The 27,940-nt window shown below is 35.8% G+C and overlaps 1 protein-coding gene across 2 annotated transcripts in view; it reads right to left on the bottom strand.

The window, feature by feature from the left end:
* DPH6 (diphthamine biosynthesis 6) overlaps positions 1 to 27,940 on the bottom strand; it is a 167,313-nt gene that overhangs the window by 48,320 nt on the left and 91,053 nt on the right. For both annotated transcript variants that reach the window (XM_036843777.1, XM_036843776.1), the window contains exons 4-5: positions 20,403 to 20,476; positions 16,208 to 16,326 (exon numbers count right to left, since the gene is read on the bottom strand). In XM_036843777.1, coding sequence (XP_036699672.1) covers positions 16,208 to 16,326; positions 20,403 to 20,476 — 193 coding nt within the window. The remainder of the gene's footprint in view (positions 1 to 16,207; positions 16,327 to 20,402; positions 20,477 to 27,940) is intronic.

Raw genomic sequence — 27,940 nt, 5'->3', positions numbered from 1 at the left:
AAAACTAAGAAGTAATGAAGTAATGAGAGTGATTTTTACGTAGTCAAATGAGGGCTGTACCTTCAAAGTGGTCGCCTTTGCACACGACATATGCTTATTCCGGTAGTATATATTTGCCCTTAATCAATCCATTTCCAAAATTCTCTCTATAGAACTGCCCTCAGAGCCAGTGGCATATTGTTCTGAAGTTATCCAATGGTGGCAAACCTCCACCCTTCAAGAGTGGAGCCAGAAGCCATCAGAGTAGGATGGAACTTCCTCCCCAAAGCAACCTCAGCTAGCCCCATTCTACAACCTCAGATGACTTCTGTTTCAGCATGAAGGAGCAGTATTATATTGGAAAGGGCAAGGGCATGTAGTAGAAGCTTGAAGAAAGCCACACAAGGGCCTGTGGCAACCTCCTATGAAACTACCTGAGAGCTCCAAATGTAGGAAAGTTCTGATACCAAATCAAGACTTGTTTCACTACATAACTTCCACTTCCTCTTAGAATTGTTCTCTGAAGTCACGAAAGTACCAGCAGCCTTTCAAATACTGTGGATTGCTGTAAAAATCCCCATTTTCCTTGACCCAGTAACCTGCTGCCTTCACTTCAGGCTAAATATATAGCTCCTTTAAATAGTCCTCCTATGGCACCATTTCTCGTCCTTTCAATGTTCTGGTCACTCGCCACTCACTGAATTATAGCTGTTTCTGTGTTCCATCTTCATCCATCTTTCCCCCTGTTTAAAAAAGCAATTTCTGGGACTTCCCTGGTGGTGCAGTGATTAAGAATCCACCTGCCAATGCAGGGGACACGGGTTCAAGCCCTGGTCCAGGAAGATCCCACATGCCGTGGAGCAACTAAGCTCGTGCGCCACAACTACTGAGCCTGCGCTCTAGAGCCCGCGAGCCTCGGTGTCATCTCTAGATATTCTGATTTAATTCCTCTGGGGTGAAGCTTCGGCAAAGGGATTTCTAAAAGCCCAACAGGTGACTCTGATGTGCAGCCGAGGTTGAAAACAATTGTTCTAGAAATTTGACCTGGGTCCCTGATATATGTGTCTATGGAGAGGAAAAAAGAAGAGGGGTAAAGATGTCTTTATTTGGCTGTAACATTCCCAAATGTACCGCACCAGGCTGTCCTGTATAATATATAAATTAACTGTCAGGATACCAGAGCATCTTGCACTGAAAATGTTTCTATTTGTCTTTATTATCAGCTTACAAACTAGCACATATGAGGCCCAACATGTTAAGCACATTTCTGAAAAAATACAGCAAGTCATTTTGAATCAAAGGTCAATCCTTTGTATCACTGGGATATAAGGATCCCAAATAGGACTATGTTTCTTTTTCTTTTTTTTTTAATATCTTTATTGGAGTATAATTGCTTTACAATGGTGTGTTAGTTTCTGCTTTATAACAAAGTGAATCAGCTATACATATACATAAATCCCCATATCTCCTCCCTCCTGCGTCTCCCTCCCACCCTCCCTATCCCACCCCTCTATGTGGTCACAAAGCACCGAGCTGATCTCCCTGTGCTATGCGGCAGGACTATGTTTCTGTCCTGCCTATGGGCTAGCCCCTTAAATTCCTTATATTGACTAGGAAGTATTATAAAGATGATATTGCATTTTTGATATTAATATTTTAGAATTTTTAAGTTGAAAAATATAACTTTGAAAAGATTAAAGCTAATTACTAGTAGAATGAATCCCTCCCAGAGCAACAGAGAACATTAAAATATCACACACAGCAAAAGGCAGAAAATAAAGGAAAACACAATAAATCATGAAAAATAGATAACATCAAATGGATAAAATAAGAAGAAAAATTAAGAAATAACTTATTGATTACACTATATGCTAGGTTATAAAGCATCCCCTTAAATTTTTAAAAAATTGTGATTGAGTTAGAAATCAATAATATAAAGACAAATAGGAAGCCATCATGTTTGGAAACTAAGCAATACTTGAAACTAAATAACACATTTCTAAATAACCAATGGATTAGAGAAGGAATTTCAATGAAAATTGGAAAGCATTTTGAACTAACTGATAATGAAAATACAACTAGAGCTACAATTACAGGAAAAATTATAGCATAAATATATATATATTAGAAAACAAGGGTGAAATTTAGTGTATATGTATATATCAAGAAATTAGAAAACACTTCACAATATATACAAATATATAATTATGTTACATACCTGAAACTAATATAATGTTATATGTCAATTATACTAAACAGCAAATTAAACCCAAAGAAAGTATAAGGGAAGGAATAATAAAGACAGCAGCAGAAATTAAGGAACTAAAGAAATCAACATGTAATTTAGAGAATCAACAAAATCAAAGCTTGTCAATAATACAATCAATAAACCCCTACAAGACTGATAAAGTAAGGAAAAGAACAAATTACCACTGGAATGAAAAAAATGACATCACTCCTAATCTTAGAGATGATAAAAAGACAATAAGAAGCATTAAAAGCTTTATGTTTATAATTTTCAAAACTTTGGACAAATTCAGAGAAAAACACAACTTACCAAACTGAAATAAGAAATAGAAAATCTGAATAGTCTTAATCTAACAAAGCAATGCAATCACGAATTGAAAACTTTCCCCAAAAGAAATCTCCATGTCCAGATGGCTTAAGCAGTAAGTGCTTCAAAACGCTGAAGAAAGAATTAATACCAATCTTACAGAAAATCGTTCAGACAATAGAAAAAGAGGAAACTTTATGAGGCTTTATGAGGCCAGCATAACCTTATCACCCACATCTGTCATTACTAGGAAAGAAAATTATGGGTCAATCCTTCTTATGAACATACATGCAAAATTCCTAAACAGAGTATGAGCAAACTGAATCAAGCAATTTAAAAAAAGGGACAATTCACTGTGCAATGTTACACGGCAATATATATAAATAAATACTGATCCAGGCTATAATATAGATAAACCTTGAAAACACTATTCCAAATGAAAGAAGCCAGTCATGAATGACCACATATTGTAGCATTCCATTCACAGGAAATATCCATAATAGCAAATATATAAAGACGTAAAGATGCAAAGCAGCTTTGTGGGGCTTAGGACTTGGAGTAGGAGAAGGCTGGGAGGAAATGGGGAATGACTGCTAATGGGTACGGGTTTCTTATGGGGGAGGGGGTACAAAAATGTTCTAAAATTTGATTATTATGATTGCTGCACAACTCTGTGAATATATTAATAAACACTGAATTGTACACTTTAAATGCGTGAATTATATGGCATGTTAATTGTATCTCCATAAAACTGTTAAAAAATAGTACAGTATATAATAGTTATATGCTCAGACAAAACAGATGTAGAACTCATAAGAAATGGGAAGTGAAATGCAGGAAACCACGTGTAAAAAATTATTTTTAACTGTTCTCAACAATCACATTAATGGTGGTGGTATTAGCATGGTTATTCTGAGACTGTATCATACATTGTTAAAATTTTAATATCTATATTTATTAATAATGCCAAGTGCCAACATGAGTCTCTTGGAGCAGAACAGATTATTATTACTACTTACATACGGTAAGTAGGTAATACCATTCTGGCTCTTCTGGGCCCCAGGTCTTATCCCAGTAGCAAGGTGGTGAGAATGAGATGGAATTTTTCAAGTAATTCCATCTTCTGTAGGTAAGGTATAAATCTGTATATTTACTTAGGAAAAAAGAGACAGTTGTTTTCCTTCTCCTTCTGAGAGCTTCTCTGGAAAAGTAAAGGGAAAGACTTGTGTCTTCATTTTGGAACGTAAAAAAAATCTCTCTGGGGAGGAATAAACCAGTGTCTGCAGCTTTACAACCCAGGAGATGTCTCTTAAGGTCCTGGTCTCAACCCCCACCCCTGAAATGTAAACACAGACCTCCAGAGAAGTAAATCTTTCTGCAGTCCGCTCTGTCTACTCCAACATACATTAAATTCTAATGCTTGTCTTTTAGCCGAGGTCCCAAGTTTCTGCAAAATTTGCTCAGAAAGCCCTAATTATGCAGAAACATAAGCCTATTTTCTCTACAACCCTACATATACAATGTGGTACAAAATAAATGAGAAATTGAGTTAAACCAAAAGACTGGACTGCCAAGTCAGACTCAAACAAATCCAAGACCTTAGTCAGTATCAATCTTTACTGATAATTTAAAGAACAGAAATAAACAACACAGCAAATCAGGGAGAGGTCCAGGACTATCAGAACATCTTTCCAAGTCCTTCACTGTCACACTGGTTATGCTCTGGCCCAGGTTGGCATAAAGGGTCAATTAGAATTATAGCACCATTCTCCATTTCTTGCCCAACAAAGCCAACTTTTTCTCATGCACATTCACATTCAGTGACCAGGGTAGTGACCAGAGATTACTGTTCAATTAAGTTGTGGATTCCATCTGGTTTGAGAATTCAACTATATCCCAGATATCACAGTGTAGGTTTTAACAGCCATTGGCTTCCAGATATCATTGTGCAAAATGCTCTCTTCAGGTCAACACAGCGTTACTCCTTTATCTGGCCAATCTCAGTCAACGCACCATGGAAAGATAAATCCCCTTTATATCTATCTGTGGTACCCGAGCCATTAGAAAACAAATATAAGGGTCACACTGTCCAGTAATGTCCTACCATAATCTAGGCTAATGGTAGTATTCCCGTATACTGGCATCCTTAGCTTGGCTTCTAATACTCCTTTGATCTTTAAAAATAGCAACTTCCGGGGCTTCCCAGGTGGCACAGTGGTTAAGAATCCGCCTGCCAATGCAGGGGACACGGGTTTGAGCCCTGGTCCAGGAAGATCCCACATGCCACGGAGGAACCAGGCCCGTGGGCCACAACTACTGAGGCTGCGCTCTATAGCCCGCGAGCCACAACTACTGAAGCCCGCGCGCCTAGAGCCTGTGCTCTGCAATAAGAGAAGTCACCCAATGAGAAGCCCGTGCACCGCAACAAAGAGTAGCCCCCGCTCACTGCAACTAGAGAAAGCCTGCGCGCAGCAACGAAGACCCAACGCGGCCAAAAATAAAATAAATAAAATTAAGTAAATTAAAAGAAAAATAGCAACTTCCATAATGAGTAGAATATTCAACAGTCTTTCGTGGGTAAGTATTCAGGCCCTCTCCCTATACTGTTGACTGACACAATGTTCCATGAAAGTAAATATTCCATTAGTCCAGGCATTTAAAGCTTTGCTCTCCCTTCAGGGCCATTTCTAGATGTAGTCAGTCTCCTGGAAAAGAGCTCCCTCTAGTGTCTATATTTGGACTAGCAGGTTCTTTTCACCATGAAGAACTTCCAGGAGCATTCCATATTTTGGTCTGATGTAGTACCGCAAGACCAGGATCAAAAATCCCTACAGAACATCTTGTACAGCAGAGGCAATAGTAATCAACCCACAACATGTGTTATGACCACGGTACATTAGTGGCATTTGTACAATTTAGGAAAATGGCTTGTACACAAAAATAACGTTAAGCCCCGTAAGATTATCAATTGGTGTATTATACCAAATACAGCTCTGCCTGGGTGTCACAGGTTTTCCATAAATGTACTTTGCATAACTCCAGAGAGAAGTTATAAGTAATATCAATTCATTATATCTCTACCAAATCCATCTCCCTCAAGGGTTGTGTTCCAATTTCCTTAAATGAAGTCCACTACATTCACATATTCTGTATTTGAAGGACTAGACTAAGCTACGGCAGGCAGTAAAAATCTGCTCTCCATTATACTTAGGTAGATGTCTTAGCAACATATTGTTTTGCTTTATGCCCACAAATAGTGCAAAAGCTCTACAGTTCAGAATCCTCCACCTACATAATTCATTAGCAATAATCATCAGAAAAATGATCAGAATGGTAGCTATAGACAATAAACCAATAACTGAGTGGTAACTGTAGTAAACTACCCCTACACTGAACCATCAATTGGAACACTGTCATTTTGTTGCTTCAAGTTATCTAGGTAAAATCTTCACGTAGAGCTCATATATCAGCAACTTCCCTTCTCTGCAGAAAAGAGGTCCAGAGTTTTCTCTCAACATAAGTTAAGTAGTCAGCATCAGATCTGAGAGGGATGCCTAAGAGTGTTATTCTCTAGCTCAGAGGCTCTGGCACGGAGGTAACATGACTGCACTCTGCCACAGAATTGTAATCTACTTATAAGTGCTTTTCCATCTCCTCTGATTCCCTCCATTTCCATTTATTACCTGTTTTGACCCATACCCTTTCCCCTATGATTGGCCTTTCTGGCTCAGTAGATGTATTATAAACCCACAGGGGCAGTAAAAACAGCAGCCTTGTTAGCACTTCTCCTTGGACTGACTCGCAGGCTGATGTTACAGGATTTGACAGAAAAAGAATCACAGGACACATGGCCCTGTGTTTAGAGATAGGCCTTAATTTATCTCTATGGGTGAAGCTATGAAATACCCCTAACAGTCTTTAAGAATATGCACTGTCAAATTTAGTAGTATTAATATTGTGTTTTGTGCATTGATAACACTTTATTTTGGTACATGTAACTTTAAACTCAGGCCTGGGACCAGTATAGATCAGGCAAAACAAAAGAAAAAATTTGTGAAATAGGAAAAATATATAGTTGTGCACTTGCATCATCTCCCATCACCTCATTCCTACCTCCCAATCCTAGAACCCTTGCCAGTAGAGTCTTGGCATTACTTCCTATCATAGTCAATATTAGCACAAAATAATTTAACTAATTAAGCTAACCATCAATCTTTTTTTTTTCCTTACCAGCCATTTTAATTAACTAGTGCATCAATTCCCCATTCCAATTTTCAAATACATCGCTGCTCTAAGGATGCTAACAAATGTAGTAGGTCCATGAGATATTTCTTGCCCATTTCTGTGTATTTATAGCAGTGAAATGTATACAATGGTCAGAATATACTGAAGTGGACCAAAAGATGGGGAATTGGCTGCTCCAAACTTTAACTGTACTTCCCAATGTTGCTTAAGTTGAATAAGGCTTAGTGTTGAATAGGCATCATCTTAGTTAACACTCATTTGCAGTCTCTTGGGGCTTCTGGTAAAGGTCCAATATAATCTACTTGACAGCTAATATGCCAGTCCTTGTCTTTGGGAAATTTTATTCACTGCTCTGTTTATTTTCATTTTTTAAATTCACTTTAAAATAAAATTCACCAATTTTAAGTTTCAGGAAATATATACAGGCATGTAGCCACCATCATAATGATACGGAACATTTCCACCACTCTAAAAAGTTCATGAGAGAAGTTGTAGGCTGTTCTTTTCCTGCTTTACAGTTAGTCTTTCCCCCAACTCCCAGCATCTGGCAACCAGTTATTTACCATGTGCCTGTATAATTTTCTATTTTCAAAATGTCATATAAATGGAATAATTATAATACGAAGCTTTACTTGTATCCCACTACTGTGATGCGTTGCAGTTTTATTTTCATTCAATTCAAATACTTTCTTCTTTGACTAGTGGGTTATTTAGAAGTATATTGGTTAATTTCAAAGCGTGGGGGATTTTCCAGATATATCTGTTAATTTTTGTATATTCAGAGAACATACTTTGTCTGATTTCAGTATGATGACATATACTGAGACTTCTTTTATGATCCACAATATGGTTTATCTTGATGAATGGTCCATGTGTGCTTAAATGTGTATTTTGCCCAATTCTCCTTATATCAGTTTCATGTTGTGTATCTTAAGGCACTGTTATGGGTGCACAGATCTTTTAGACTGCTATGCTCTCTTGATAAATTGACCCCTTTATCACTATGCAATGTCCCTCTTTATCCCTAATAATACTCCTTGTTTTAAAGACTACTTTGTCTGATATTAATATAACCATCTCAGCTTTCTTTGAATTAGTGTTACCATGGAGTATCTTTTTGTATCAATTCACTTTTAACCTATTTATGTCTTTACAATTAAGGCAAGTTTCTTATAGAAAGCATTTAGTTGAGCCTTCTTTTTCATTTTTTAATTGAATTTGAAAATCCCTCTCTTTTAATTGGAGGTGTTTGAATAATTTACATTTAATGTAATTATTGAAATGATTAAGTTTAAATCTACCATCTTATTTTTTGTTTTGTTTTTCTCATCTGTTGTTTGTTTTTTCCCTTTCTTGACTTCTTTTGGATTATTTTACAATATTCAATTTACTCTCCTATACACCTGTTTTATTTTTTAGTGGTTCTTTATGGTTTACATTTTACATCTGTAAGTTATCAGTCCACAATCAAATAGTATTATATAATTATGTATAATTTAAGAATCTTACACATTGTAACTTCATTTCACTGTACTTTCCCCCTTATACTATTTGTGCTACTATAATTATATATCTACTTCCCATATAAACCCCACAACTCACTACCATTATTTTTGCTTTAAGTAATCTAGCTTATCTTTTTAAAAGTTAGGAGAATAGATTTAAAATTTATCTACTCTATTATTTCATTGCTCTTTATCGCCTTGTAAGATTCAAATTTCATCAATTATTATTTCCTTCTGTCCAAAAAACTTCCTTTAATATTACTTGAAATGCAGATCTAAAGGTGATGAATCCCTCAATTTTTGTACATCTGAGAATGTCTTTATATGGTCTTCGTTTCGCAATTTATTTTTACTGGGTATAAAATTCTTGGTGACTTTTATTGATTTTCAGTACCTTAAGATATAAATTCATTGTATTCCATTTTGGACAGCTTTTGAGGCAAAGCCTGTTGATTTTTTTATCTTTGCTTTCTGTATAGAATTAATTTTTTCACATTGGCTGCTTTTAAGATTTTCTCTTGACCACTGGTTTTCAGCAATTTGATGATAATGTGCCTTGTGATTTTCCTCATGTTTCTTCTGCTTGGGTTCATTGAAATTTTGGATCTGTAGATGTAGAGTTTTCATCAAACTGGAAAAATCTTTTGCCCATTATTTCTTCAAATATTCTCCCCATCCTATTTCCTAGGACACTACACCTAAGTTAGTCTGCTTGTTATGGTCCCACAGCTCACTGATACTGCGTTAATTATTTTCAGTCCTTTTTTTCCTCTATGCTTCATTTTTTAAATTAATTAATTAATTAATTTATTTTTATGGCTGTGTTGGGTCTTCGCCTCTGTGCGAAGGCTCTCTCCAGCTGCGGCAAGCGGGGGCCACTCCTCATCGCGGTGCGCGGGCCTCTCACTATGGCGGCCTCTCCTGTTGCGGAGCACAGGCTCCAGACGCGCAGGCTCAGCAATTGTGGCTCACGGGCCCAGCCGCTCCGCGGCACATGGGATCCTCCCAGACCAGGGCTCGAACCCATATCCCCTGTACCGGCAGGCAGACTCTCAACCACTGCGCCACCAGGGAAGCCCTATGCTTCATTTTTGACAGATACTATTTGTCTTCCGATTCACTCATGTTTTCTGCAATGTCTAATTGCTGTGTATTGTTCATTTCAGGTAAGGTATTTTTGAAGTAGTAGTTGGGCCTTTTTATATTTTTTATTTCTTATCATAATCATGTTTTCCTCTAGTTTTTTAGCATTATGATCATATTTATAAGAGCTGTTATAACTTCCTTGCCTGCCAGTTCCAAATCTGGGTGTATTTTGATTGATTTTTCTCAGTATTAATCACGTTCTTGCTTCTTTGCATGCCTGGTAACTAAGACGCAAGGCATTATGAATTTTATACTATATGTTGGATTTTATTATTTTCCTTTAAATAGTTTTAGATTTTGTTCTGGCATAAGTTAAGTTATTTGAAATCAGTTTGATCCTTTTGAGGCTTGCTTTCAAATTTTGCTAGATCAGGTTCGTAGCAGCCTTTAGTCTAAGGCTCATGACTACTAAGGTGATACCTGTTTGAGGACTCTACCTGATATCTCATGTATGATGAGGTCTTTCCACTGGTGGAAACATGGATGTTTCCAGTTTTATGTGAACTCTGGAAATTGTTCAGCCTACTGTTTTTTGATGATTCTTTCTTCAGCTGGAGGTAGCTCCCTTTCACACATATGCAGATCCATACTCTGCCGAAGACTGAGGGAAGCTTTCTATAGGTCTACAGAGGTTTCTCTCCATGAAGATCCCTTCTGTCTGGTATTCTGTCCCACAAAATCTCAGCCCTTGGTCTCTCTGAATTGTGATCTCTGTCTCCTCAGTTCAGTGAAAACTGCCTGAGCTCTCTTTGGGTTCTTTTCCCTTATGCTGCAGTGCAGAAATTACCTCCAGGCAGTTAGCTAAGACAATTGCAGCACTCACCTCACTCATTTTCCTTCTCTTAGGGATTACAATTTGCTTGTTTTAGCTCAGGTCTCCACTCAAATTCAGATTTCTTTATGGTGGTTCTGTGAATAGGGATGAACAGGATTCCTAAATGATGAATATGTTTTTGCCTAAATCCAAAAGCCCTTCTAGTCTTAGATTCTTGTTTATTAGTGAATTCGGTGGGAGATATCAACTTAATTCTCACATTTTGAGGAACATCCCATGGTTGCTCCAGCCCATATAATTCTCAGGAAACTCAAAGACTGAGCTAGCCCTTGAATTTCAGCTGGATTTGTCAGCCAGCCTCTATTTTTCATATATATACTATAGTTCTTAACTCCTCCTGAGTTTCTTCCTCTGAAGAGGCAATTCTCACGATTTTATCAATGCAATGCACTAACTTGGTTGGTATTAATGTTTTTCAAGTCCAAGTCTTACCTCACTGGATTGTGATGATGAATTTAAACATCACAGTGGCAGCACAGTAAATGTATATTGAGTTCCAGTCCATGAGAATGGAACATATTGTACATGGATGGACTCTGAAACTGGTATTGTAAAGTAGGTGTTGGTCAGGGCTCTAATGGCATACTAGTCCCCCTGGTCCTTTTGCACTTCCTGTTTATAGTCTTTTTATATCAGGTACAGCTATAGCAATAGGAAGAATTACCTTGTATAATCCTTGATTGCATATTGTTAACCTCCAGGAACTAGCCAGACTAGGTGATTAAAAATGATCAGTGATCTTCTATTGACCTCCTGGAATCCTTATTGCTTAATGTTCACTACTAAGAAGGGCCTGGGCAATTCCAAAGGTTTCCATTTAGCATGGCCAGTTAAACCAAAATGAAGGGACAGACTTAGTACACATCCCCTGTAAAAAGGGTAAGGGCAACATATACTATTCACACATAATATCCATACCAATTATGCATTCAGGTAAACATGAAATGACCACAGGATAAGCTCAAGAGTTATATTTTCCAATTTTTAACCTTAGCCCTACTTTGGTTTTCTCCACTACAGCATTCCTATATACCACAAATTTCACCCTCAGCCTTTCAGTGCACAATTCTTATCTTTCATAGGGACTACATAGGATACTGAGCCCAGTATCTAACTAAAAAGTTCTGCATTCCACCCCAACAGTGTATGTAGCCTAAGATTCCCTGCTGGGATTGGGCAAACAGATCTGACTTCTCAGTGTTTTTCAGATTCTACGGCTTTCTGAGAGAATAAATTCAGTTCCCTTTTTATTTTCCACTGTAAATCATGATCCTCATAATTGGGCTAAATTTCTCCAGAAAAGATAGAATGAATTTGCTGAAGCATTTTAAAAGGTGGTGCCAGAATGCCTCTCCCATTTCCTAAAGCTTAATAGTGCTTTATTAGATCCTTAGTAAAAACTCCATCAATTTCCTACTTTGTCAACCCATTTTTCAGAAGTCATCTAAACAACTCCACCTGGTTGAGCCAGTTACTGTTCTCCTATCTTTTCATTTCTCTCCTTTTTGCCTCCTTTCTTTTGGATAGCTTGGTAGTTTTTCACAATGCAGCCCTATGCATGGTAACTAAGCCAGCAGATCAGTTACTGCCCTGAATAGTCTCTTGGCTTCCCAAAAGCAATGTTTTCATGATGACCTACTCGCATGACTTCATCATTTGTGCCAATGGCATCAAATTATGTGTCTCCCTCTGGTCTTAATAAAGCCAGTCTAGGGTTAATTGTAACTCATACCATTTCTATTATTGCTTTGGAAGGAGTATTCCATTTGTAGTTCAGGGAAAGGGTGAGACACCTACTCTTCTCAGGGTAAGATTGCCAAATCCCAACCATAATGCACTGTAGCAAGTTAGTTGTCATACCGTTCAGAAGTATACAGAATGAACTGTCGTATCATCCATCTGCTCAACCTAGATACTCCTTTCCATTCAACAATGTCTAGAATAGTGATATGGCTTCCTGACTGTTAATTCTAAAAATCCATGTCAATAATCATTCCCCAGGCTTCTGCGGGTATTTTCTATAAAGAGCACTAACTCTTAAACAGAATACTGTTAGCATTGAGTAGTCACCTGAGTTTGGTCTCCAACTACCTGTATGGTATTTCTACTGATCAATTTAGTTACTTTGTTAGCAAATATATATGGAAGCAGAAGGTTTTCCAGTGATGGGTAAAGATAGTCTCAAGCTTTTTCTCCAAATACTATCTCTTTTTTTGTTGTTTTTAAACTGCCCTGCTTTTACCGGGGCTGCTAACAATAGTTAAGTCCTCATCACCATTTTCTACCCTTTTTTTTCTTGCCAAAAGGTGTCTTATATATCTGTGGGTCTGAAAAACAAAATCCCACTGACTAGGCCAATTTGCAATAACAGAAGACTGTACTGTGAAATCAGACTCATACAAACCAGAGACCTTACCTAGTATCAAGCTTTACTAATAATTCCAAGGATACAAGCAATCAAAGGGCCAGGTGAAGCAGGGAGAGGGCCAGAACTATGCGTGAAGCCCTCCAGGTGTTTTCTGGTCACACTGAACCTGCCGTGAACCAGGTCAACAGGTCAGGTCTCTAAGCAATGCATGTAGCTTACATTACTTACACAGAAAATAGCTACCTCAGTCATAAAACATCTTGATTGATTTCCTATTCAGATAGTTACATACCTTACATGACATGTTCCAGGGAGCCATGCCCCCAAACCCAAAGATTCCAGGTTTGTTTACCAAAACCAACCATAGCAACCAGATACGTCCTGCTAAAGGCAGTTTAAAGATAAGGACTCCTCCCCACTAGTAAATATCATTAGTGATTTTGTTTTGTTTGTTTATTTTTGCCATGACATCTGTAATTAATGTTTATAAGGAGATTATATGAGTTCTTCCTTTTTTTCCAGGGGACTTACCCCAGTTACTGGAAAGAATGAGTTACAGACCTACTACTTGATCTTTTGTTCCCAGTAATTATGGGATCTTCTAATCAATAACATCTCCTATGGCCTTGAGAATCAAGAATATTTTTCACTGTGGAAGAAAGCACAGATGGAAGACAGAATAATTACAGTCCTTATATAGCCCTAAATCTGATTTCAAAATATCATGAACTCCTGAGGTTTTACATATACTCATACATATATATCATTCCCCATTAAAAAAAAACCCAAGGTCTTCTTAAAGAAATGGATGTTCTAGGTCTGGGGCAGAAAATGTACAAAATGACACTATATGTTCATAGCAGTACTATTTATAATGGTACCAAACTAGAAACTACCCACAGGCTATCGAATATAGAATGGACAATTCAACTGTGGTTTACTCCTACAATGGAACACTACACTATAAGGAGAAATGAGCAAACTACTGCATCATTCAATAACGTGGATGAATCTCATAAGCATAATGTTGAGCCAAAGAAGCCAGACACAATGGAGCCTATGCTCTATGATTCAGCCATATAAAATTCAAAAACAGGAAAAACGAATCTACGGTATTAAGTATCAGAAGAGCTATTACCTCTGGGAGGGCAAGGCAAGTATTGACTAGGGAGATATTAGCAATGTTCTATATCTAGATTTGGGTGTTGATTACATAGATATGTTCACTTTTTGAAAATTCATCAAGTTGGACACAAGAATGCAATTTTTTGTATTTATGTTATACTTCAATAAAAGGTTAATTAAAAACAAAACAAAACATGAAGTAAATCTACATTTATTGACATGTAAAAAAAAAGTCTCCAAAACATATTGTTGAGTGAAAAAAGGCAAGTTGCCCATCAATACACAGAGTAAGATACTCTTCATATAATATTTCTATGTAGAAGTACTATGATTGTTTTATGGCTTTTAAAATATTACATACACACATACCAAAAAAGTGATTAAAAAGATGATCAGCATCACTCTGGTGGGTATCTCTGGGAAAAGGAATCATTGGCAGCAGAGGAGCAGACAGAAAACACATCAAATCTTTTCTGTAACCATGAAAATTTAACATTACATGGCAAGAATGTTTTCATGTAATACTCATACAATTAAAAATAAATATTTCTAAAAGGCAGGATTGTTCTTAAGTCCAACGTGGAAACACTTCTTTAAATAAGTCTAAAAACCAGAAACTCCTTTAAGCACTAAGCCGTTAATGTGAAAATTTCACGAGTTCACTCACGCCTGCAAGACACCAAGGTTGTGTAACACAATTATTCGAAATTTGTTTTTATACGTCCATATAGAATCAACCCTTTTATAAGACCATTCCATAATCTCATGGGCCACAAAACTTTGCTGACCCCCTCTGTGAATGGAAAGGTCCTATTGTCCCATTTTTTGTTTAAAACTTTTTCTGAAAATTTTAAAGTGTGTGTGGGGGGAAGCTTGGAAACCTATATTGCATCATTTATGTTTGCGTCTTTACAAGGAATGTGCCACTCAACAAATCTTTCTTTAATAGTGTTCTTGAGAATAACTTTTATCTTTGCACACCTATAGGCAATCAATAGAAACTATGTGCTGTAAATGTTCAAATTGGATCTATACTTTTGTCATTGGGATGTCAAGGACAAATTATCTCAGTTTCATATTTTAGCCAAAAGTTTAATACAGTTAATCACCATCCCCAACCTTTACAGAGAGGCACACACACATCCACACACACAAATGAAAAGACAAGCAATATCAGCCACATACTATAATAAAGGTGGCAGTAAGGTCATATTCTATTGCTCTGTCTTTCTAACAGGGCAGGATCTCTCAGGGTTCTAATCCATTCCATTTTCTAGTAGTAAAAGGGACAGAATATGTACTGTCCAGTGAGGTGTCACATGAACTTCATTACAGAACTATGCAATCTGAGAAAATCCAAAAGAGAGCGAGCGACAAAGAAAGTGAGAGAGCATATTCTGTATACATTCATATAGAAACTCATATGACAAATATATCTGTAGTGAGAACTTCAATCATAAGAGTTATTGAGCAACATTTTCTCAAAAATGAGAACACAACACCACCTCAATGTTTTTCTTTTTAACAGCTAAGGAGATCAACTGCATGTTCTCTAAATGAGGCTTTCCACTAAAGATAACACGTCAACTTCCACAAGAAGAGAGTAGCTTGTTGTTTACCAAGAAGAAATATTATGGAATCTTCCTTTTAATGCTGTTTAAAATGTGAATTCATCTGTGAAATCTTCCACAGCTTTGGACCTTGTTATTTTAGAGATCAGCAAGGTGAACACTCTCAAATGAGGTACATGTTTTAGGCATTGAGAACCCTGAGGCTCCAGGGCATTTACTGTAATAGGTTCATGAAATAAATGAATTGGGCTCAAATCCCATGGTTTCTTGAAAATGAATATAATTATAAAAATTCAAAGCAACAAATTAAATGTGTTTGTATGTAATATCCATTTTTGAATCAGATTACCACCTGCCTGTTGTGTCTATGCTGACTGATCAAACGACATTTTCTCAAACATGAATTTCTCATCATCCTCAAGAAAAACCCACTACGCGGCTTATTTCTGATACCACAAACAAAGACAATCCTTCTATTTCAGCATTATTCAAAGTATGTTAAAAAAAATACAAGGAAAATATCATGTGTTATACCAAATACAGATTTTAAAAAGCTTCAAAAAAAATCAAACTATATTTTCTGTTTCCTATGAATATGATTTCCATATCTTATAAAAAGAACTTAAATTGAAGGACCACAATATAATACCAGTTTTAGAGGTAGTTATATACTAAAAAAAGAAAAGAGGCTCACTATTAATCACTTTGGTTAATAATCAAAAGCCCATTTTAAAACTTCCCCTTACTCAATTTTTTCAGCTTGTGACTCCACATTTTTATATTCTAAGTCATTCTTCCTTTTTACTTGTAATTGCTTATTAGTGAACTCAGATTATCTGTGTGGTAACAGACAGCTCCCTTGGAATTCTGGTTACATACCTAGAGCTGCTACTTTGATGATGATTGCTTGAACGTTAGATGATATCATCTCTCGGAGCAAATCTTCCTGGTTTCTTTGCCAAAGGTAAGCTAAAGGCTGGAGATTAAGCCTTTTACACCTATAACATAATTTTAAAAAAATCAGATGATATCTTAATGTTCTATACTTGGACCCACAGCAATTACTTTGATTTTAAACATACTGCTTCTCTCAAGGATTTTAGCATATAAAATACTTTTAAAAACATGTTTTGCATAATGAAGTTTATATATACAACATAAATATATTTAATTTCCATGGGCTATGCATAAACAGATAAAAATGAAATCTCCAGGCAGATTAGAAATATTAATTTTAGTAAGACTCTAAGTTTAGAAATCTATGCAAAAAAGCTTCCAAATGCTAATGGATGTTTATTCTTGTTTTAGAACTTTCTTGGGTATCAAAATTGTGAAGCACAGGCAAATACGTTTATCCTAATAAAATAATTATATATTGATTACATTTATAATACCTATGGTTATATGAATTATTCTTATCTAATAACTGAAATTTTTTTTAAAGAATTTGACTCTGAGAGGGGGAGGGATAAATTAGAAGTATGGGAGTTAACAGATAAAAATTACTATACATAAAATAGATAAACAAGGGTTTACTGTATAGCACAAGGAACTATATTCAATATCTTGTAATAACCTATAATGGAAAAGAATCCGAAAAAAATATATACGTGAATCACTTTGCTGTACACCTGAAACTAACATAATATTGTAAATCAACTATACTTCAATAAAAAAGAGAAGGTAAAATAAAGATATGTTAATACAAACAAAAAGAATTAAGAAAAAGCATAATCATAAAGACAGCAAAAAAAAAAAAAAGAATTCGACTGAGTGAAAAGAAAATAGTAAGAACAGAAAGTACATTCATTGAATACCTAGTATGCTGCAGGTATTGTACTACGTATTTTACATTATGTTGCTGTAGAAAGAATACAGATTTTGGATTCCAGACAAATCTGAGTTTGAAACCTCCTTCTACACTCACTACCTGCATGACTTTGACAAGTCAGAGCTAAGCTCCAGGCCTTTAGTTTCCCAGTTCATACCTAGGGACAAAAATATTTCCTTCCAAAGTTCTTGAGAAGATTAAAATATTAGAAAGTGAAGTCATTCATTATTCCTCTTTTCTTCACATTCCACATCCAATCTACCACAATGCAGAATATGACCACTCCTCACCAATACCACTGCTAAAATGCTGGTCTGAGCCACCAGTATCTCTCCTAACTTCTTCCTATTTCCATTCTTGCCCTTTTAAAATCAGTTTTCAATATAGTAGCCAGTGTGACCCTTTTAAAACATAAACGGATCATGGGATTTCTCTGCTCAGAACTCTCCCCATTACTCCTAGTAAATTAGACCTACATGGATCTCACCCTGGTTGGCTCTCATACCTCATCTCCCACTACTCTCCTCTCACTCCAACCCACCACCCCTGGCCTGCTCACTCTTGCCTAACACACTTGCCATGTTCCCTACCTTCCTCACTTGCTTTATGCCTTTGCTTAAATGTCACTTTCTCAGGGAGAACCAATTGATTAAAATTAATGTAGATTAATTGATTGATCAATTAAAAGTAATGTAGATAAAAAATGTAGTACAATACCTGGATAAAATAGGTCTTCAGTAAATGGTAGTCAGAGCCAAGTGCCTTGCTCAAGTCACAGAGTAAGTGGCTGAGATCAGATTGCAAATTAAAAGAACATAGCTCTAAACCCCATCATCCCTAGTGTCAGTAAGGTTTCCTGGCTGACTACTCCAGCACACACTGAACTCTTTCTCAGATAATCCCAGTACCTATTAAATGTACCACACGTTTAGTCATTTACTCATATATGGTCTTAGAAATATCACTCCTTTTTTCATGCACATATACCCTGACCTTCAAAGAAATCAAAATCTTCCTGAATGTAGAGACTTTCATCAGTATATAATTTACCTTTGTAAAATGTCCTGAGCATCTAAAGCAATGTGGAGGCAGTTAATAAATACAAAAATAATAAAACTGTAACTATCCATGTAACACAAGCATTACAGTTTTTGCTGTCCTATCACCAATCTTTAATGCCTACTAATCAAACTTCTCTCCACCTTTTTCAGCTAAAAGGTTTTTTTTTTTTTTGAAAAAAATTGTATTCCTTCCAGGCCTTACTGCAAAATTCTTGATTGTTTCTTCGGTATCCCTGATCTTTTGGCTATTTTTAGACTTAAGTCATACTTCTTTACCTATTTAAATTCTTTAACAGTTTAAAATATCATGGCTGAAATAAGCTTCCTCTGTAAATCACTGTTGTATTTGAGCTTGTGACATCTATTAAGTGCTTTATACCTTGAAAATATAATGATGCAACACTAACTACAAATTGAAGATCAGCTAATTCAAACCTGAGTTTGTAGACCAACAGACTCCCAATAACACTGCTTTACAATTTTCAAGGATTAAATTATTACAGATGTGCTTTATGGTATATAATCTGGGCATCTTAAACCATGTGTTGAAGTGTACTTGAGACTGCATTTTGAGAAATAGCTTGCCTCTACCTATGAGTAATCAATGGGCCCTTCTCCCATTTAGATACTGCTATAAGGCAGCTTCACCTCAGGAGCACATTTTCATTCTGCTCCTTGAAGCTTTCATAAACAGATGTCAGTCCTATCTACAGCTTGGCTACCCAGTGAACCATGTAGGTTTGAACTTATTCAAAAACAAAGATTTTTAAACAAAATAATTCTCAGAGAACATGACTTAAAACTTGATGAGAATAATATTATTTTTAACATATGGCTAAGGGATATGCAATCCATCTCCATCAATAAATCAGCTGTTCTCAAATGTAGGCAGATAGAATGTAAGGAAAACTTTTTCCAAATACACGTTTGACCTCCTCCCCCACTTCCACCTCCGCTCTCCATTCTCCAGAGATTCTGATAGTCCCCCAAATATGAGATCATCATACTTCTTTTCGTTTATTTATTCTTTGTCCTGCTTTCCCTTCACTTACTTTTAAAATTCTATATATTTAACTGCCTTAAATTCATTGTGGAATTAGAGAGAAAATAAATAAAGTAAAAAATAAAACTAGTTTTCAAGTCTATTAATATGCGAGTGTTTAATGAGATAGTCAATATGAATGTTTCTTTGTCAAGAACATGAAACTATTACCTAAATACAGCCCTTATCTTATTTCCATTTACCCTTTTACATGGCAAAATCATTTATTTCTACATCGAATTGTGCTCAAGATTAACAGTGAAGTCCTTATTTTCTGTTTTGCTAATATAATGACATGTAAAGTCTCTACACAATATTTTATTTACCCGAATAAATTAAAAATGGAAATTAAATTCATTCGGGGGTGTTTTGCCAAGCCAACATTTAATAATCATTATTTTCATTTGACCTTATGTTTTTTGAGTAGATCAAAGGAGTTGACTATTTTGGTACTTGTACAGACAATGTTTTTTACTAGTACTACATTGCTTGGGAGGTGGGGGAGATGGGAGGAGCAACAATCTAAAAATTCCTTTAAAGTTGAATGGCTTTTTATAGAAGTATTTCAATCTCATGAATATTTTTAGTCAAGAACTGAATTCTAAGGACCAAAGAAGAGATTTCTTAATACATTTTTTTTCTTTATTACTGCACTTTTATTACAAATGATGATAAGTTAAGATATTAAAAGGGTGTACTAATTCAAATAAGGAAAAATTGAAAATAATACTTTGACTTCAAAAAAATCTTTGTTTCAATTTTTTATTATAAATAATTTACTTTTCCTTATGGTAAGTTTTCTCATGTGTTGATATAAGGATAGAAAAAAAGTAAAAGTGCAACTTTTGTTACTTAGGGCAATACATTTAGTTTCATGGGGCATGTAGAATACCATATCTATTTATTATTTGGATATAATTATTTATTTATTTATTATTGGGGTATAGCTGTTTTACAATGTTGTGTTAGTTTCTACTTTACAGCGAAATGGAGTTCCCTGGGCTATACAGCAGGTTCTCATTATTTATCTATTTTATACATATTAGTGTATATATGTCAATCCCATATTGAGTTTTTATTTATTCACATTCTTAAAATACATAAACTTTAAAAATATAGGACAAATTAACGTTTTCTTACACATTTTCTACTCGAACATGCTGATAGTCAGAGAGTATAGCACCTACTGATACTCCCTCTACTTCTTCTTTTTCCTGAAAATAAAGAAAAAAATATGATTAAAAAATAAATAACATGTGGCTTTGCATCATGTTCTAAAAATTATAACTGAACCGTGTTTCATTTAGAAGACCACCTTGAAACAGAATAACTTACTGGAAATGCAATCCACATTCAGAGAAAAAGAAATTATATTAAAAAAATATATCTTTAAGTCACCCTCTCAGCTCTGGGGGGAAATAATTATTCTTTTTACCTAAAATCCAAATAACTGGAGACCATTTTCCATGGAGAAGATAAAGGCAGCACTTCCAAAATGTTTTCTCACTTGATATATTTTTAAAGATTCACTGATGTTTGATAGAAATTTCCAAGAAATTTCTATTTAAGGACAATGTATTCCCAGGTTGAGTAACTTTTTTAAAAAGTTTAAGCAATGGTATAAGTAGATAAAGGAATACAATGATTTAATCCATATCTTAAAGTGATTGACATAGGAGCATCCAGGAAGCAGAGATGATAGAGGCATTGCCTGTATAACAGTATAGAACAGTGGATAAAGAAATCTAGGATGAGAAGGAAGCAATGAATTATTATCAGTAGAGCTGAGAACATCTAGCAGTATATCCAGCAGAGTCCCCCAGGGATGAGGAGTAGTCTATACAACACAGCCATTAATGACATGGAGGAGAATGTAAATTCAAATATGATCAAGTTTACAGATGATACAAAGCTAGGATGGATTAAAAAGAAAAGAAAATCAATCAAGTACCTGGATGGATATGGACAACTTGGGGATTTGAAAGGACAGGTCTAAGATGAGATTTAATGTAAAGAAGTATAAAATAATACCCTTAAGGAAGAATCACACACAACACAGGTATAAACTAGGGAAATGTTATCTAGAAAACAGATATGAAGAAAGTGACTGGGGGGTGATTACTAATAACAAACTGAATAGAAATTCTCTGAATAGGCATAAAAGAAAAGTCATCCTAGCCTATGGAGTACAGAAGAAAATACTTCAGAGAGATAACTTCATTATTAACATTGGTCTTTCCAAACTTGGAAACCTACAAAAAAGAACAATAGTGTTTCACATAAAAATAAATGTAATACTTGGAGACATTCTAAAATAACCCCGAATGTCCTAAAATGATGCCATAATAAATAAACAAAAATGCACAACAGGAATCTCTCATGTCTTTGAAGATAAAGCCAATTTAAAATTTCCCCTCTAAAATGATAGAGAAACATCTTCCCAAACCTCCCCAAAATAAAATGATTCTTTCTATTAGATAAGGATTCCAGGAAAAGAGCTATTTCCTTTGCTTTCCTATTTCAGCAACTTTGTGAGAACATTTGCTTGTAACCTTTCTCTAACCTTCCTAGCCATTTTCTTTTCATAAAAGTCATTGTATTACTAGAAAAAAGCATGGCATAGTGATGCTCATTAAATGAAAATATGGCATAGGATCATAGGGTAGTGAATAATGTTATCAAAAATCAAAATTTTAGTTATATTCTTTTACCATATATTGTTTAACTGCCAAAAGAAAATATAAGGTACTGAATAGTATGTGTGTGTGTGTGTGTTTCTCTATAGATCATGAAAACAAACACAAGTCATTGGTGTTCTTCTTTCTAAACTAAGTCAAGCCACTGTTAAAATAATAATTGGCATTTACTCTCCACTTAAAATGTGTTAATGTTCTATAATTCTCATTTAATGTTCACTACAACCCTAAAATAATTATAAAATTCTTCTTAGTCTACATGCATTGTGAACATTGAGTAATATAATACAGATAAGTGACTAGCATCTAGTGAGCACTCAGTAAATATTTTCTTCTGTCATTATCATAATCTTTGTTATCACTAATACTACTTTTATAACCACTTCTGTTACTACTTCTACTATTACTACTACTGACCACCACCACCACTACAACTAGATGAAGGCCTAACTTGACAAACAAAGCCTGGACTTTAATCTCTTGCTCATTATCACTTTTTAACTAGCTTACTAACCCATGATAGTTAATTTTATGTGTGAACTTGACTAGGCTAAGGGGTACCCATTGCTGGTAAAACATTATTTCTGTGAGGAAGTTTCTGGAAGAGATTATGAATTCGTAGACTGGGTAAAGAAGATTGCCCTAACCAACGCAGGTGAGCATCATCCAACCTGTTGAGGACCTGAATAGAATAAAAAGGTGGAGGAGGGGCGCATTTACTCTCTGCTTGAGCTGGGACATCCATTTTCTTCTGTCCTCAGACAACAGTGTTCCTGGTTCTTGGGCCTCTGGACTCAGAGTGGAATTTACAACACTGGCCCCCTTGTTCTCAGGTTTTTGGGTTTAGACTGGAACTATATACTACCAGCTTTTTAGGTGTCCAGCCTGCAAATGGAGCACGTGGGACTTCTTAGCTTCCATAATCAGATGAGTTAATCCCTCAAAATAAACCTCTTGCTATATATCTTTATATATCCTATTGGTCCTGTTTCTCTGGAGAACCCTGACTAATACATAACCCTTGACAACCAACTCTACAGTCCAGTCACAAATGTTTCCATCCTAGTGAGCCCTGAATAATCCAAGGATAAGTAAGACTTCTGTTGAATCCTTAATCATTCGGAACATACTACTAATTTTGAAGAAAGAGAGACCTATAAAAGATAAAAATCTATCACATTCTATCACATAGTCAATCTACTCTGCAGAAAACACAAAGCTAAGCTCAGGTCCTACCTGAGCTACCAGACTACCAGAATAAAAGGTGTTATACCAAGGCAGCATAAAGACATAGCCAAATAAATCACCCTGTGACATAACTGAAATAAAAATAAATGTGCTGCAGGGACTTCCTTGGTGGTCCAGTGGGTAAGACTCCACGCTCCCAAGCAGGGGGCCCAGGTTCGATCCCTAGTTGGGGAACTAGATCCCACAGGCATGCCACAGTGAAGATCCCGTGTGCCACAACTAAGACCCTGTGCAGCCAAAATAAATAAATAAATATTTAAAAATAAATAAACAAATAAATGTGCTGCAGAAAACAGTTAATATAGAATCTGAGACCCAGAAATCTGACCAGATTCGAACCAACTTCCCATGATCAATCCCATGCCCACTAAGCAACCTTAGGTTGCCTTGTTACTGTCAAACCCAGAAAGATTATGCTAATCCATAAAAACAAGCATTCTCATCCACTTAACAAAAATGGTCTACATTATAAATCAACAAATTGGCATTCAAGCCTATATATTAGTCTTAAATGAATTTGGTCTGTATTAGTCTATACTAAAGAGACTGATAACTTCTTGGTACATTGTCAAAATCAAGTCTCTAGTCTGGAGAGCTATACCACAGTACTCACCAAAGTAATATTCCCAAGCTTAACCAGCCATGTAACCTCTTCTAACAATAATGCTAATTGTCATGTCATCATTCTTTAATGGTTCATCTAATATTAAAACATGTAACCAAAAATGTTTTATATGTCCATACTATGTACCAGTTTAATAAATAAGATTAGCTCTACTGTTGGGAGATTAAGGCACCAAAACTAAGTAATAAAGAAAGTGATATGAAAGCAAAAAGTTGGGGAAGGTTTCACAGAAGAAGTAGACTTCAGGGCCTACTCATCAAGGATATATTTGATTTTGTTGAGAAAGGAAAGAAAGGTAGTAGGGAACAATTCAGACAGAGTGAAGAATATGAACCAAGGCAACAAAATAAAGTGTTTGGCATATTAGGAGATGGTCAGCAGTGTCGGGTAGCTGGAGCTGAAAGCACACATCAAGAAGTGGAAGGAAAAAAGGATGGAAAAGCAAATTGGGATCAGATTGTTCAGAAATGTGGCTTGCATCCTGAAGGTAACAGAGAACCCTTCCCTGTAGAAAATTTTTTCTAATCAACTCTCGCGGTACAATTCACATACAGTAAACTGCATCTATTTAAAGTGCACAATTCAATGAGTTTTGACAAACGCACACACCAGTGAAACTGCCACCACAATCAAGATTACTGATTACTCCCAAAAGATACCTTGTGCCTCTTTGCAGCCCAACCCTTCCCCTTTACTCCTGGCTTTATACTATTACTGATCTGTTTTATGTCAGTATACATTAGTTTACATTTTCTGGAATGTTATATAAATAGCATCCTACAATACGTATTCTTTGTTTCTAGCTTCTTTCACTCAGTGTGATTTTGAGGTTCATCCATGTTGTATGTGTATCCATAGTTCATTCCTTCTATTCCATTTTAATCCATTGTATGGACATGCCACATTTGTTTATCCATTCACTTGTTGACGGATATTTCAGTTTAAGGTTCTTATGAATAAAGCTATGAATTTTACTTTATGGTTTTGTGTTAATATATGTTTTCACTTTTCCTGAGTTACTAAAGAATTTAACAAGTGAGATATGATATTCATAAGTAAAAAGATAAACGTGGCGACAGTGTGAAGGATTGACTAGAGAGTAGAGAAATAGAAGAAGGAGCCTAATCTGAAAGAACTGAAGAATGGAGATAAGAGGACAAACTCCAAAAATGATTTAGAGACAAAATTAGTAGGACTTGTGAACAGTGACATGAAGCACACATAAAGCATGGGGCCAATGACTGTAATTTAAGTGACTATTAACTGAGAAAGGAAATATATGTCTTAAAAGAAAATACTGAGTTTATTTAGCAACGTACGTGTTGTGTTCAATTTGTTTGCTAGGTATCCAAAGTAGATAAGACCATTAGGTATATTGAGTACAGTCATCCCTCCATATCCATGGGTTCTGCATACGTGGATTCAACCAACAGTGGATCAAAAATATTTTTTAAAAAATTTTCAAGAAAAAAAAAAAAAAAAAAAAAAAAAAAAAAAAAAAATTTTCAAGAAAGTTTCAAGAAGGAAAACTTGAGCTTGTCGCACACTGGCAACTATTTATAGAGCATTTACATTGTATTAGCTATTATAAGTAATCTAGAAAGGATTTAAAGTATGGTAGAATGTGCATAGGTTATACGCAAGTACTGTGCCATTTTATATAAGAGACTTGGGCATCCTCAGATTTTGGTATCCACAGTGGGGTCCTGGAACCAATCCCCTGTGGATACCAAGGGATGACTATACTCTGGTGCTCAAGACAGTATAGAGAAAGATGGGGGTGCTGTCAGCATGTAGGAGAACTTGAAGCCGCAGGAGCAAATAAGAACCTCAAGAAGCAGGACACAGAGTGAGAAGAGGGCTCAATGTATGACCCTGAGGGTGCAGTGACTTATAAGAAAAGGAAGGAGAAGGAAAATTCAGTGAAGACGTTGAGAAAGAGTGGCCAGGATAATAAGAGACACCACCGGGACAGAGTAATGGTGTGTGCACAGAATTTTGTTAAAATTTCTTAGCATCCCTTATAATGTTTATCTACCTTGGAGCAGGGTTGAGGGTAGTAACGAATATAAATGATTAATGACATTATGTGCTGCTGTTTCTGGTACTCAGTGATGCTACTGTTGATTTTATTATTTCCTGAGTTGAACTTACACATCCATCATCGATAGTGATAATGGCCTGAGCTAAACAGTTTCCACTTGTGTCTGGGAGTCCCTGGGGCTTAGTAATGTGCCAGACTATTTAGGGCCCAGGCCCTTGTCTCTAACTTCTCTATTACTGACATTACTAATTTTTATTTTTATTTTTGCCTTCTTTGTTCTTAACTACTTTATGACAGGAATATAATTTAATATGTGTTCAACTCTCCAAATTCTCTGAATTGTGTTAAATTTAGCAATAGATACTCATTAATTGATTAACCATATTTATTTTACTGAGGGTCTGAAATTTATTCTTTGAAGAATTTGGCAATAATATGTGTCAAGTGTTGTGTTCTTGCTTTCATTAAACATCGACAACTTTCCCCTCAGTGGTCATAACCAATTTCCTAATTGTAAAATATTGTAAAATACAGTGGTTCTGTTGAACTTTCTACAGAATTTGGTACTATGTATACAAGAAAGAACACAAGTATGGTTGGCAGACAGGCCTTAAAGGCTGGTTATTCTACTTACCAGCTATGACAACCTGAACGGGTTAATGTCTGTGTTCTCACATATAAAATCAGGTTAATAATATTTTGGATTGTTATAAGGAATAACTGAGATAATATATACAAAGCACCTAGCACAAATCTTGGTATGTAATAGGAACTTGGTAATATTGTTACTTTATCTTACCTTTTCATCAAAATTCTGTTTCTGTGCACACACCATTATTCTATCCCCATTGTGTGTCTCATTATCACGGCCACTCTTTCTCAACATCTTTACTGAATTTTCCTTCTCCTCCCCTCTCTTCTTACAAGTCACTGAACCCTCAGGGTCAGATACTGAGCCCTCTTCTCACTCTATGTCCTGCTTCTTGAGGTTCTTGTTTGCTCCTGTGGCTTCAAGTTCTCCTACATGCTGACAGCACCCCCATCTTTCTCTATTCTCTCTTGAGCATCAGAGTACAGTTGTCCCTTGGTATCCAAAGGGATTGGTTCCAGGATCCCACTGTGGATGCCAGAATCCAAGGATGCTCAAGTCTTTTACATAAAATGGTGTAGTATTTGCATATAACATATGCACATTCTCTCACATACTTTAAATCTTCTCTAGATTACTGAAAATACCTAATACAATGTAAATGCTATGTAATAGTTGTAAATACGATGATCAGATTAGCTAAGCAGACATCACAAGCTTATTTGTTGCTTAGATCACTCTTTTTTCCCAATTCTGTCAATGTGAAACACACCTGCAGGACTGCTGGTGAGCTAGTCCAGGCAGCTACTGACCTACCTCACCAATCATAACAATAGAGAGTTCACTTGCAAAAACAGACACATACTCACAACTTCATTATTACTATTTCTACACCTACTTGTGTGCAAAAGGGCAGTTATACCAAGGATTTATTCAGAAAGAGCAAATATATCAATATATCAGCACTCTGTTTAAGAATCCAAGTCTGAATACAGATGGTCAACCATGCTTCTCACAATACATTTTAACTTCTGGAGACCAGAAATAGACCAAATTGTATAATGCTTACTTCTGAATAGTAATTCATTTTTCCTATTTCATTTCCAACTTTATACTTCCTCAAATATTTTTACAACACGTGTATTACTTTTCAATTAGGGGGAAAGTTATTAAAATCCACATATGCATATACATACTCATCTCTTATCCTATGTGCTGGTAAGCTAGCAGACAAAATTATTCATGTATTTATTATACAGTAATTTATAAAGGCCTATTGTGACAGGTCCTATACTAGGAAGGATGAAACACATTTGAAAACAGCACAGTTGCTAACCTTAAGAAGTTAAAATCTAGTGGTGAGGGATGTGGCAGAATGGACACATTAAGAAATTAAGTAAAATAAGTGACATAAGTCCATATAGAGCATAATGGACCACAAAGGAAAGAATTCTTGCTGGGGCAATGATATTAGAA

This window comes from Balaenoptera musculus, chromosome 2, assembly GCF_009873245.2.
Source record: "Balaenoptera musculus isolate JJ_BM4_2016_0621 chromosome 2, mBalMus1.pri.v3, whole genome shotgun sequence".
NCBI classification, from domain to species: domain Eukaryota; kingdom Metazoa; phylum Chordata; class Mammalia; order Artiodactyla; family Balaenopteridae; genus Balaenoptera; species Balaenoptera musculus.
The sequence above is the reverse complement of the archived record's forward strand: the minus strand, read 5'-3'. Positions and strand labels throughout refer to the sequence as shown.